Here is a 14037-nt window from a genome sequence, read left to right as displayed (position 1 = left end):
AATGATATGAGCTGGTAATTAGGGGGGGTGATTCTTCTCACGGTGAGCTTACAGTGACTCCACCAATTAGCTGCTGTTGTGACAGGTCCAATGTTAATAACCTTTAATAATTTAGGCTTTTTCACCATCACATGCAAATAATGAGATGATTCTGAGGAAATAACGTGGTACATTGAATCTGTACTTTCGATAAGAGTCCAGTCCGATGGACAAAAAGAAAATGCCGACATGACTTTGTTCCAGCTTTCAGTCATTTAACGGGACACATGAACAAGAGTCAGCCATCTAAAAGCAGTTAGGGAAATACTAACTTTTATTTTTGCTATTTTCATTCATATGACAACACCTGCATTTGGCAATAACTTCCTCCAATATCAAGTTTACAAAAGTGTCTGTAAACATTAAAGTGCAAAGAATTTGCTTGCCGTTTATGGCACATTTCTTTTAAAGGTTCATGCTACAAGCACTCCAGTCTAGTTTCACGTAAAGAGTCCAGTCAATTGCCGTTTCATTTAAACCACACAAATATACCCTACTAATAGAATTCTGAAAACAAAAATGCTATTCAATCAATTTCGATGATGGATTCAAATCAAATTGGTGACAAAAAGGCAAAGGTAAAAAATTGGCTGTTGTAATAGTTAAGCCAGTCTTATGTACCCTGTGGCTGTCTGAACAAAGAACAGCATGGTTAAGGTTTAAAATTGAAAATACAAATGAAAACAAGGAAAATAACAACAAAATGCAATAGAAAACACTCCTTAAACTGCTTGACATTGGCGAGAACAGTGTCTAGGATTGCAGCACTGTTCAACATTTGTGTTTGTTCAGTATAGGCTTGAATGGTCCATTGCTGGTTTTAATTCATGTAAAGTTCAGTGCATTTAGGACCCATTCAAAGTGAAAATTCCTGATAGAGAATGTGTCCAAGAACACATTGTAGACGCATCCTTACTGGGATGGTATTGTCTTTGTTGTGCTATATCCGGGCATTTCTGATCCCAAGAATCCAGTCGGGGACAACAGGAGAGGATGAACAAATGTCACAGAGGCCTAAAAATCCTCATTGTCATTTCAGATACAGACTCATCGAGTGACGAAGCATTAATGTTAGCTGGAAGCTAAGGCTCAAGCTCACTCTGAATTGGCTAAGATTGGATTCACACAGCAAAAGAAAAAAAAACTTAAAAAAAACAAAATCCAACTTTTAATCTTATTTGCTTCCTCTTACGAAGGTCGACTTGTCACAAGAGTTCAGAAAATGCCAAACAGAGACAGGGACTAAGAGCTGCTGTTTCTGTGTAAATGTCACTTATGTGTCAGACATATGACCCAGTGGTGAGTCAGATGGTCCTAGTAGCCGGTACTTGTCCTCCAGAGATGGCCCCGTTGTGCCTCCCTGCAGGTGGATCAGGGGTTTGGTCTGCAGCAGCACGCAGCCCCTTCCCCGGCCTCGTCGCTCCTCCTGGTTCCTGCGGTTAAAGATGTTTATTTTGTTGTCCAGCTCAGGGCTGGCATTTTCTGAACCAGTAGGACTTGGAAGCTTAAGGTTGACGGGGTCCACCGACAGACCCTTTTGAGCAAGGCAGGAGTCCTCCGAGAGGGAGGAGAGCAGCTCCTGCACCACCATGCTGGGGTCCCTACAGGGCTCCTGTCCTGAGAAAGAAGGGGGGCAGCAACGATGGGAGCTGTAGCTCAGACTGAGGTCCTGAGCTGCACTGCTGCTGCAGTCTGTCATGGAGGATCCCGGGGTGTGGCTACTCAGGCTGAGGGGGCGGGCCGTCAGGCTGCCGCTGGAACGTGATATGCTGGTGGAGGCGTCACTTACAGCGCTGCCCACACGCTCCATTGTGAGCATGGGATTCGACTGGATGGGGTTTGGACTGGTGGGGAGGTGAACATCAATGGCCGCTGTGGTGATGACCCGGGGGCCTAAGCCAGAAGCTCCAGCATCTTTACAAATGTGGATAAGAAAGAATCAGACAACAGGCAATGAATTCAACGTTTGGATCAGAGGCAACTGAATAGCATTTATCAGAGATGGGTTTTGTATCGTCACAGATCAAAACTGCGTCACAAAAAAAATGTATTAACCACCCAAATACATTTCTTTTCATTCTAATGAAAAGGTCTATAGTTGTGTTTTATATATAGGTTACATAGGTTACTTACCACTGCTTGCTTCACTGTAATATTGACTGATGTAATTGTTCATGTCATCCCGCACCACTGGATCTGAGATCAAATATATAGATGTACAAATTCAAAATAATTACACATTGATGATTATTTAAATGAGAATGATTAAAACATTGTCGTGTGTCCATCTGTTCTTTTGTTGCTTTATGTCCAAATATTAGAAATGTTGCCTATATTGTAGCCTTTCAATCCTTTTCTTCTGTTTAGTGTAGACCAGGGGTGTCCAAACGTGGCCCTTGAGGGCCGGTGTCCTGCTTGTCTCTCCCTGCTTCAGCATACCTGAATCTAATGATGATGTCACCACCAAGGTTGTGAAAAAGCCCAATAACGAGCCCCTCACTGCGATCAGGTGTGCTGCAACTAGGAGCGAGCTAAAACATGCAGGACCTCCAGGACCGAGCTTGGACACCCCTGGTGTAGACCAACATACCATATTGGTGGTTATAGGAATACACTAAACAACCATTAATCTGAACAGGTGTTTGAAATGATTCACAGCAGGCTCATAAAACTGTTAATTCCTTCTTAGTACATGATGTCATTTTTTTTTTCTTCAGCACCACCTTCTTCTTTTACCATCTGCAATTGTCAGAGCGGGTCAGTCGTTTACTTCTTCTTCACACCAATCACCTGTCCCTCTAATCTGCTCTTTCTGTCCATTCTGCTCATTTATCTTTATAATTGTCAAGTTGAGTTCAGGGTAGAGTTAATTGCAATCACCTCTAAACCATACATTATATAATGTAACAACCAATAATGGAATAATGACCAATAACATAATACCTTTTAATATTGTAATCATTTTGGCCATTTTAAATATTATACTAATAATAACATTTTGCTCATAAAGTAATGAATTAATATTTTTACTATTTTGAATGGATTATTTCAAAATGTAACAATATTGTAATAATACATGAACAGGACTACATTTCTTGGAAATTAACACTTTTTGGACAGGCTTTGTGGAGCTTGCTTATCAAAAATGAGAATAGTGGATGGGATGGTTGCCATATTTATTCATTAAGGACACATACTATACAGCACTCTCTCAATTCTGGTTGTCAGGTCTTCTGTTATTTTATTTGATTACTGGCAAGCATTACATTAGTAGCCAATATTACATTATTGGTTGCCACATAACTGATCTCATAACTGTCCTGCAGACCTTCAGCTACAGCTGGGGCCCTTTTATCACAGATCACTCCTGACACTCGTTTCCATCCAATCCACCCTGTCTGAATTCTCTTCTTCACTTCTTTCTCTCTTTCACACCATCCACTGCTTTGGTTGGTTGACTCGAAGTATTTTTTGCTATTAGCAGTACCTTCACTTTTACACCGTTGTCTGTCACTCTGCTCAACATAATCGAAGTATTACTATTCTAAAAAACAGCATGTTATTTATTTTTTCCTATTTGAAGAATGACTATTTCTGGCTCTGATGACCCGAGTCGCTGTACATCTGCCCCACCTTCAGGTCTTCACCTTCAGAGACAGTTAATTCACAAATCTTAGATTATTCTGAAATTTTAGCAAACAGCAATACCTCCATTACAAAAACAGGCCATGCCACAGGCCTTTTAGTGCAATTATTCACAAAGCATTCAGGTTTCACACTGAGATGCCAAAAGGGAATTGTGTGACTTAAAAAAATTGTTTCCACTGAACATTACACACAAAGGTCATCGTGAGGTTGACATTTCCATAGTGGGTCGCTCCTCCTGTGGTCTACCTGAATGTGGCGGTCTCACGTCGTTCCCAACCAAACAACTCATACTGCTATATATACAGTAATTTCCTGTTTGGTTCATGTGATGCATATTCCGCCAATAGGAAATTGGTTACGCGATTGTGTGTCCCACAACTTTTAAATTTTACAATCTTTTGTTCAATGTAATCAGCTGAAGAGACTTTGGTTTTTAATGGTATCAGATATGGCTGGTAAGACTGTTTCAGTGTTTCCCACCAACTATTGGCTGGCTGGGTATTAATGTTGAGTCCTGTCTAGATTACATTATGAATACAGAATGAGCCAGAATTCGTAATTAAATAGCAGTTAAATTTCTGTTGAATAAACTGCAATACACATACGACTAATCCTCACTGGGGCTGTGACTTTCGATTGGATTTGGCACCTTTTTGTCTCAATGCGATCTTTGCAGCTGAAACTGGTCCAAATGGAAAATATCCCTCCTGTTTACAACTTTGTATTGACGGAGATGACCTGTGCCCCGGGCCACAGGTGCTTTGTCGGCAAGTGGTCTGGATCACGCACTGCTATGCTGTGCATTTACTGCACCTTCGGTGTACCAGGAATAAACTGGGACAGGGAAAGGGTGGGGTTGGTTTCAGGGTTAAGAGAAATGGGGGCGCGCGAGAGAGACTGGTAGCTCTTTGTTCAGGCTGGGATCCCTCCAGTCTCGGAGGCTTCAGTGTGCACGGTGAATGGCTGCGATCCGTGATGCGCTTCTGTTCGCTTGATTGGTCTTGAGCTTACTGTCCGCTGGCTGAGTGCGAACCCAGAGTACCCTGAGTGCTACCCCCTGTCCCGTGGGACATGCCGCAGACTCTGATGGGTAATTTCATTTATTTTTCAGTCTAAAATATTAATCCCTGAGCCACCCCTGGAGAGGAAGCATTGCACTCACTAAAACAAGACCGAGACAATCACCCCACAATTAATAACACATGAGTTTTAAGAAGGAGGAGAAAAAAAAGAATGGGCTGTCCAGCATACATAAAATGCTCTTATCTTGATTCTGTGACTGTCAACTTACTGGGCTGTCATCTGTCTGTGGAAAAGGAGAGCTGACATGTACAGGTCCTCTTAGTTCAAATCTAACCTTAAATTTTCATGTGTAAATCGTCAGTTCTTATTCACAGGTAAAGTAGTGGGGCAAGCCAAGTGAAACTCAGCAAACTTTCCAACAGAATCAAACAGTAGCTTCATGGTTTTAGTGACATTAGTGATATCATTTAATAGAGCCAGTGTCCACTCACCTTAATAAAAAAAAAAAAATCATGTTGGTAAACCATATGTACTATATACTATATGCATATACTGTATACTATTGCTTTTACTGTTGCTTTAAATCTTCATTTTTTTCATTCATTCTTGCACCTGATGGATAATCTTAAAGCTATTTGGACATCCTCTAAATCTACATGGTTTGGTACTCTGAGGTGCCAAAACCTTTAAACTGATGATACAGCCCTTCTTATAAAGAGCTCTGCCCCCTTTACAAGTTACTGGCAGTGAGACGGGACCCTACAGGTGAGGCAGAAAACCTACCCGAAGCCTTGTGCACAAAACTGGACAACACAACCCTGACCTGAGTTCACCTGATTTCACTCGAGCCCTGTGGCCTAAGTGCTCATCCCAGTGACCATGTTTCTGTAAAAAGCCCCACTTGTTTCTGTTTGCCAGATTTCCCAGTATGCCCTCGGGGTAATATTGTGGCCACTGTGGAGCCTCCCACTTTCCTATTGTGGTTTGCAGGTGAAGGGGAACAGATGTTGACAGAAGCCCACTCTCTCCTAACAAGGCTCAAAGCACAGAGCACTCTGTACCTGAAATAGCCCGAGTGGCCGGGACTGGCTCAGCTGGCTTGGCCACAAGAAGGGGGGCAGTAAGAGAGCTAGTTGGGGCATGACAGGAGCCTTATGCAGCCTTTAGGTGGTGTCAGAGATCATGCATGTTTTCTCCAAGATTCACCAGATCCTAAAAGCTTTTTTGCCCCCGCATTGATCCCAGTGCGCCTGCGGTCAGATGGGTGTTGTGTGTGAGTATAGAGGGGCTAAGAGCTTGGCCTCAAAGATGCTCCAGGGCTACTGCTCCAGATTAACTGTACACTGCTCCGGCATCCAGTTCACCTGATGTTACCACGTTACAGACTTTTTGTTCCACATAATTATGTACATACTTTATGTCGCACTTCTCTCCGCGTTTGTCTTGCTGCTTTCTCAAGCAAGCAAATACATCTGAGATGGTATCTGTTCAAATGAACATTTTATTGTAATATTACTGGTTTTCGTTTTAGTTTGCACAATATATTCATATCGAGCATGGCTTCTGGAGCTCATACTATACCTGTGGTGGTGTGTGGCTCCCTGGGGTTTCTCTGACCGCCTTCATCATCAGACTCCCCAGGAGTCAAACCCTCCACGACCTGAAAACTCCTGCCCTGTTTGCCCCATACGTGATGGATCTGCATGGCCGCCTCTCGCTCTGCTGCGAGGTCCAGGTCCTGCTGGGCCAGATGTGCCCTCAGCTGCCTGATCTCAAACTGAAGACGATTGTGCACACAGACATTGAAGAAAAAGAAGTCGAGAAGTGTGAAAAGATGTGGAAAGGCAAAAGGGATTTGGTGGATGATTCACATAAATACAAGAGGATGGAGAAGACAAGAGAGGAGAAAGAAGTAAAATAAGACAAAAGGGGAAATATTGGGGAGGTAATGGAGCATATAAAGAAGGACTGTGTGAAAAATAAAGAAGGAGGTGAAAGGGTGAGTCAATAAAGAAGGAAATGGGAGGTGGGATACAAAATAGACAGCATCCATGCCCAAGTATTGAGCTTTAGACGTGAATTTAAAAGATAACATACACAATAAATCGTTTTATCTCACATTGGACACTAAATGAGAAACCTATATTTATTTCAAAGTTTGGCCATTTTCTTCAAAGTAATTGTTTAATTACTAATGAAAGGTTTGTCTCTACCCTGGATCTCGGTCAGTTCAGTGAGTCTCTCAATATTTACTATAATCTACATTTTCCAGTGAGGCGCTGTTCCCAGAGAGGGTCACGAAATGTGCTTGTTTTTGAGGTACTGCTGCCCTCTGCTGGTAAACAGATTACTGACACTTTCTGAAGTAACCAAATACAGAACGTGTTCAGTCACCTTAAACACGCCATTAGTGCAGTTAAGCATTTACTTCTTGGAAATGATAACCAGTCACATGGTAGTATTTTGTAAAAGAGAGACTAATAAAGCCATACAACTGAAGTGAAGACTTTTAACGTTATGCATTATTTGGTAACTTCAGGTTTTGAACTTCATTCAGTTTATTCACTATAATAAAACATCCTTTTATAGAAAAATATAATTCCCATGAAGGTGCTCCTCTTATCTTGGTTCAATAACAGTTTTGTCTTATATAATTTTTAATGTTTCGTAACTTTCTAATCTTTTTTAGCAGTGCCTTCAAACACGTATGGGAAGTGTATTGTGGATCTGTAAAGTTGTGGTACTCACAGCCTGTTCCTGACAGATCTGAGTGAGGCGTTCCAGCTGCTCCTCCCTCACTGCCTTTGTTTTCTCACACTGCTGGATCTCCAATTCCATCTCCACTTTGACTTGAAGCACATATGCTAAAACACAAGAAGGAAAAGAAAAGACACTAAGTTTAACGCAAAAGACAATAAACTACATCGTTCTAAACAATGTCAAAAGGTCTGTGGGGTTAAAAACAAATTTAGTCAAAGTATAGTCAAGACAAATTGGCGAATGGTAAAATACTTGAAGCACATCAAGGTCAGAGGGCAACTTTGGTACACAGCGAGTTTCTCACCCCTGAGGTTTCTGTCAACCCTCATTAAGTACTGCTAACTGGTAACACTATACATGTACCGAGAGAACTGGACAGGGTGCTGAGAAGGTTCATGAACTCTTTAATGTGTCAAAATAGTGTATTCTCAGCCCCCATTCTCATCCACATATCTACTGTTTTAATCTGTAGACATCGGTACCTCAATGTAGAGATCAATTGAAGTCCTTGATGAATTCTGAACCCTCTATGGGGCTGTCATTGACATAAAATATAAATGTTCTTGATCACAGTGTGGTGTGTGGATATTTTAAACCATTTTTTTTTGTTACTATTTTCCTCTCAGAAACTTTCACTGTCACTTTGAATAGTAAACGCTTTTCGCCAGTGTTCTAAAATCTGTTGGAAATGGATCAAAATCAAACATTTTATCATCTCTTTCCCTCTAAAGTGCAGAGGTGTTATGCAATTATCAAATATGGTCACTTGCCTGTTAAAGAGTAAAAATAAATCATTATTGTATTTATCCTTTATCCAGACATTGATTTTTATCTGTTCCGCGTGAACAAAATGTGTACAGAAGAACAGTAAAATAGAGTCTAGCATATTGGGAATGAAATTAAGCTAAAGTGATACTTTGTGGTATTTACTAGCTTTCATTGTACGATGGGAAGTATTTAGTTAATTTATATTTTCTGACTATCTAATGTTCATGGACACATCAGTCGTTCTTCCTCTTCTTCAAACTGTAATGAGTAGAGGCTCTAATGGGACGTTGTCAACAGTGTAATGAAGTGTTCCCTACTTGAGTCTTATCAACAGGCTTTTTTCTGCCTTCTTGCCCTTTTTGCCCTCCATGCTTATTTCTTTATTTCAATCCGTCAACTATATCTTGAGGGGAATAAAACTGAAAATACATCATTCAAAAATATCAGAAGAGCAGCTATGCTGGACTTGATGCACCAAACGCTTCAGTCACATCTTAGTAAATCAGTAACTCCATCCCCACCAATCTGACAGCACATTTTATTTATACATGACACACTTTCCAAGCAGGATGGGAAGGTGTGCCTAAAAAAAGAATCAAGAGAATAAATTTGGATACCTGTTGTCATCACAGTTGGCAGATAATCAGTATTTTACACCTCCCTGTCATCACATTTGTAAGTCAGCCACATGATATCACGCCTGGGAGCGTACCAATAAGCAACGCAAATTTGTGATGTTTAATTACCCCATTCATCTGTTCTCTTATGTTGTGATTGTGGACTTGAACTACAAGGAGACTGGAACGAAGCTTGTTGTTCCAGAGACAGGTAGAGCAAAGCGCACAGCCATTGCCACATAATCCTTGTACCTATTTATAGTCTTGCTGGCACACACTCATCGCAAAAGGAGGAGGCATCAGATGGGGTCACTCCAGTCACAATCCAAACAAGCATGAAAAGCTCAATCAGAAGTTCATTATTCAGCCACACACAGTGTGTGTGTGTGTGCGTGCGTGCGTTCACTGACAGCATTTGGCAGCACACTCACAACAGTGTAATTCACACCACAAGTGATCCCACAATGTCTCCGAGGCTAACGCGATGCCCCGCTGTTCTCCGTCCACACACCTTTCGTCAAGAGTTTCACTGCTCCCACAAACACGTGGCATGAGCACATCACCCACAAAATCCTGCTTCTCCTCATCCCATTATAGACATATACAATTCATAACACATGCAAGGTTGATACTTCCTGCAGGATACATTATGTGCTAACAAATTCTATTTGATATTTACATTTTTTTAGAGATTGTGCTGCAGCAGTTCCCTCTTTTGTGATTTTCACCTCAATCACAGTGACGCAAACCTCACCACTTTATATGCCAAGAAGCCTATTCAGCGAGAAAGCGAGTCGATCCTTGTTGATAACTGAGCCAGTCACTCTGTTGTTCATTTACTGGTTAGATTTCATTCACTTTTCTTCTTTCTTTTTTTCTCCGCTCTGAGGTGTGCCACCACTTGCCTAACAAGGAAACTCAATCACTCACAAATATCAAACCCAACAGGTCAAGATGAGCAGCCGAATAATCAAGAGTTCGTTCCCCGGACACAACAACTCCAGCAGCATATTAAGAAGCACAAAAAAAAGCTCCCCCTGCTGAAAGTGTCTCAAGTTATTTTCAGAGGGAGAAAATGTGTTGCATTAGTTTCATTGTCTTCAACAACTTAGTGTGTGTGGTATGTTTCATCATTTTAACTGCCCATTGCTTTGAGTTTGCTCCAAGGTAAAAAGGTTCGGCACAGCCTTTTCATTCAAAGCGTCCTCTGAGATATTTGAATGTCAAATAATGCGAGTTACTATTAACAACGAGTTTAAAGGAGAAATGAAGACCAAAACACATGAAATGAACCCTCAACTGAGCTTCTGTGTGTAGTTTATCCTATATGCAGTCAGGGAGCCGTCATGCGGGGTGACCTCTGAGCAGCTATCGAACCAGTCTGCATTAGCATAGAGGAGAACAACCACTATATTCATTATGGCTTCTCTGAATCTACTTAACCAGACACTTAAAATCGATACAAGTTAGAGTGATGGCACGGCAGCAATTTACTGTGAGGGGTGATCAATACGTATATTGCTCTGAATCACAAATTATTTGTATAATCAAGGAAAGAATGGGGTCATTTGGCTGGTTCAAGGCCAGATGATTGTTGTGCTCCCGCGTGAACTTTCTATGTTAAGAGAGATTGGGTGTTTTCATGGCCGGCTTAGCAACAAAATAAACACGACTCACATCTGGACTGAACCCGAGGGTTGGTTGGTTAGTTGGTTGGAGTGTCTTACCGTCAATTATCCTCTTGACCCTCCAAATACGTAGGGTGATGATGAGGCTGATGGCATCCCAGGGGCTGCTGGGCCCATTGGCTACCGTGGAGGCCACCATGGGGGCCAGGGACAGCACGATTACTGCACCATCAAACACCTGAGGGGGTCACACACACAAGGACACACAATATTTAAACATGTGCAGCTGTTGCTTCGAACAATAGTCCCATATTGCACTTCTACTCTACTAGTTGCAAAGGTAATCTAGATATCTAAAGATTGTCCCTTCATAAAACATTGATCCAAGTACATTATTCAAACACAAACTTCCAATTTCTATTTATCCTATAGATGTAGGATAATTTGATCAATTCTTAGCAAGGACACACATCAGATTTTAATCAAAATGCTGACCCACTTCAGTGCAAACACTGAAAACCTCAATACAGAAAGGTCATATCTCAATCGGAAGGCGATTTAAGAAGCTGCATGTGACAAAATTTTTGTATGTAAAGCAGTACTAACCTCAACTTTGTTTTCTATGTAGTCCCAGATCCCGAGCACTACAATTCTGAAAACAGTCTGAAGCGGACAGAGAGAGACATTAATGAAAACTTTAAATAGATAACTGAGGCGATGAGCTGATACATATCAAAAGCTCTTGTGATATTCTCAGTTTTTTGAGTTGCAATCACATCCAAAAAACCTTTGTCATTATAACAGAAGTCCGGTGTTTTGGGGTTTTTTGGTTGTTTTTTTTAAGCTCCTTTGTTTCTTATTCATGTGGAATAACTGCATAATGTTATATCTGATATCAGGCTCAGGATGAGAAGCTAAATATGAAACATTTAACAACCCTTTTATCTCAATATTTTCCTAATTCATTTCTAAATTATTATCTTCTTTTATGAAGCTACATCTGTTGTAGATGGGTTAGTTGATGCTGATGTTGGGAAGGAGAGAAGCACTTTGCACACAGTCTGATCACATACAGTAAGAAATTGACTGAGGGACACGCTGTTGATCAAAGTCATTGATTTACACTCTAATTAAGGTGACATGCTGCGGACGAACGCTTCAGCTAATCTATCCTGTTGAGCACATGTTGGACAACAATGCAGGTGTCAAGTGAGACGCACAGGTGCTCCACCCACGTATTCAAGAATGCTGCTTTCTGGTTGGTGCAGAGGAAGCAGAAGGAGAAATGTCACACACATTCAACACCACTCCTGGGTACTCCGCTTCTGTGATGTCGGTGGGTGAGGTGTTTGGATGGATCACATCACAGTAACCCCATCCCCACTGCTCATTAGGCTCCGCTTTAATTATGGCTCCAGTTGGCTCACTGGTAATTAATGTTTGGTGTAGGGCATTGGGGCCGAGGCTGTCAAGATAATTGGTTTGCACTGGAGTGAAGGCCCGTGGGCCAAATTCTCCCCTTTCCATTTGGTTTCTCACAATTCCAGAGTGGTGATAAGATACAAACGATACAACGATTGGCCTGAATTATATTACGCCTAAATACAATTACGCATGAAATGACTGACATTTCTGGACCTTAAGTTTTAACCTGACCACACATTTATGGAAATAAAACAGCAGCAACCACCTCCTATGGTGCCACAAGGCTTTTACCTGGGTTGCAATGCTGCAGGAAAGACAGAATATGCAGCTGAAGAAAAATGTTATATTTCAATTAATTCGTGAATTAAACTGAAACGAGACGTGGGAGTGCCAGTTTGACCTTGAAATGCTTCTTTTACCCATCCAAGAGCACTAAAGTGAAAATATAGCGGAATGAGAAATACATAAGAAGAGGTTTTAGTAATGATGTGATGCTAATCTGTATATCAGGAGAAACACACCTCTGAAAAGAAGAGTGACAGGATGATAAGGCTGATCCAGTGGATAATGCTGGCGAATTGGAACGCATTGGAAACTGTTGAAAGAAGAATCAAATTAAGTAGTATAATGAGAGAAAACAATCAAATCTATCTGTTTTCTGGACTGCTTTATTCGTATTGAGGACCATCTGAGGCAAACGTGCTAACCACTTCCACACTGTCCAAACCAAAACATTGTATAATCATTTCAATAAAACCACAAGCTCATCCATCAACATACAACTTGTATATTCCCACGTCCTGCACCACCAATCTGCTGACTGATCCCCGCCTGATTGCCCACTCCCCTATTTATCTCACAGGGCGACTGTCAGGGTGAAGAACTAGATTACAATAGATCTAAAGTGACTCAAGTTCTGTAGTCGCGGCAGTGAGACTCGGGTATCATCAGAGCTGGATGCAGGCCAGTAATCGATGGGGATGTGTGCCTGCTGCCACTGACAAGAGACTTGGTTCATTATCACCTCTCTCCATCACTCTCCATCACAACCATTTATCATCCAGCTCCAGCAGCTCCTCTGTGACCGGCAAAGCAACACATACACACACAAAGCAGCTGTGCAAATCCATGGCATCATCTCAGGCATAGCAACATCATAACACAGATTGGCTTAAAATAAAAAAATATGATTTCCACTTACACCCACGCATCATCTTTCTTTATTAGTACTTCAGTGGTGATGCCGAAGTACAAAATTCCAGTCAATGCCACACACGCACACATGTAGCAACAATGTAGTTATCAACATCCACTCGTGCTGTGACAGTAAAGAACTTAGTACTAAAAAAGCTCATTGAAATACATCTTGAAAAAAAAGACAAACAAAAGTATTGCATACAAAATTCAATTTAAGTGAAGGCACATACATATTGCTATTAAGGTATTAAAAGTAACGTACTCCTCCTGCAGAAATATGCCTAGTTATGTAAGTCCTTTTTGTCATTTCTGGGACCCCCGCAATGGACATAATTTAAATATGTGTGATGCAATGTCATTTCCAAAAGGAGAGGAGCATGAAAGACAGGAGCATTGAAAAATAAGAGGAAGAATGATACATATTTTTAATCTCAGAATGTAAAATTTCTTAATGCATTCTGCCAGCAAGCGAAGCCCAATGTAAGAACAACATCAGAGGAGTTAATAAAGAGTCTGGTTTATATTCAAGGACACAAAGTAGTTTAGCTCCCCCTGCTCTGTTGATCTGCTGCCGTGTGCTGCACTGTGCGCCTCCCAGGTGTTTCATGAATGTCACACAGTGTAATAACGGAGAAGAATATGTGTGCTCAGCAAGCTTCTTCTTAATAAAAGGACAGGTTTATACAGGAAAAGTAAATGCGCCCGACTTACACTGCAAGAGTTTGGTGTCTATGAGCAGCTCCAGGGACAGAAAAAGCACCACCAGGATGACGCAGGCCACCAGGATACAGTTGAATCCAGCGCTGAGCAGGCAGACCTGCCACAGCGCCACCCGCCGCCCGCAGCACGGCTTCAACCAGTTGGACCTGAAAAAGAAGAACATACGTTTCAATTAGTTGTTAAATTCATTTGGCTTATACTTGAATAATTGA

The 14037-nt window shown here is 41.4% G+C and overlaps 1 protein-coding gene across 1 annotated transcript in view; it reads right to left on the bottom strand.

The window, feature by feature from the left end:
* Positions 1–287: 287 nt before the first annotated feature.
* LOC308106411 (transmembrane protein 266-like) overlaps positions 288–14037 on the bottom strand; it is a 46598-nt gene continuing 32848 nt past the window's right edge. Inside the window, exons 4-11 of the mRNA XM_080458116.1 lie at positions 13817–13971; positions 12430–12503; positions 11090–11146; positions 10583–10721; positions 7459–7574; positions 6292–6487; positions 2173–2235; positions 288–1953 (exon numbers count right to left, since the gene is read on the bottom strand). Coding sequence (XP_080314242.1) covers positions 1313–1953; positions 2173–2235; positions 6292–6487; positions 7459–7574; positions 10583–10721; positions 11090–11146; positions 12430–12503; positions 13817–13971 — 1441 coding nt within the window. The 3' untranslated portion in view covers positions 288–1312. The remainder of the gene's footprint in view (positions 1954–2172; positions 2236–6291; positions 6488–7458; positions 7575–10582; positions 10722–11089; positions 11147–12429; positions 12504–13816; positions 13972–14037) is intronic.

The sequence above is a fragment of the Lipophrys pholis genome (genome assembly GCF_963383615.2).
Source record: "Lipophrys pholis genome assembly, chromosome: 2".
In the NCBI taxonomy this organism is placed as follows: domain Eukaryota; kingdom Metazoa; phylum Chordata; class Actinopteri; order Blenniiformes; family Blenniidae; genus Lipophrys; species Lipophrys pholis.
Note: the sequence above shows the minus strand (reverse complement) of the source record. Positions and strands in the feature narration are given on the sequence as shown.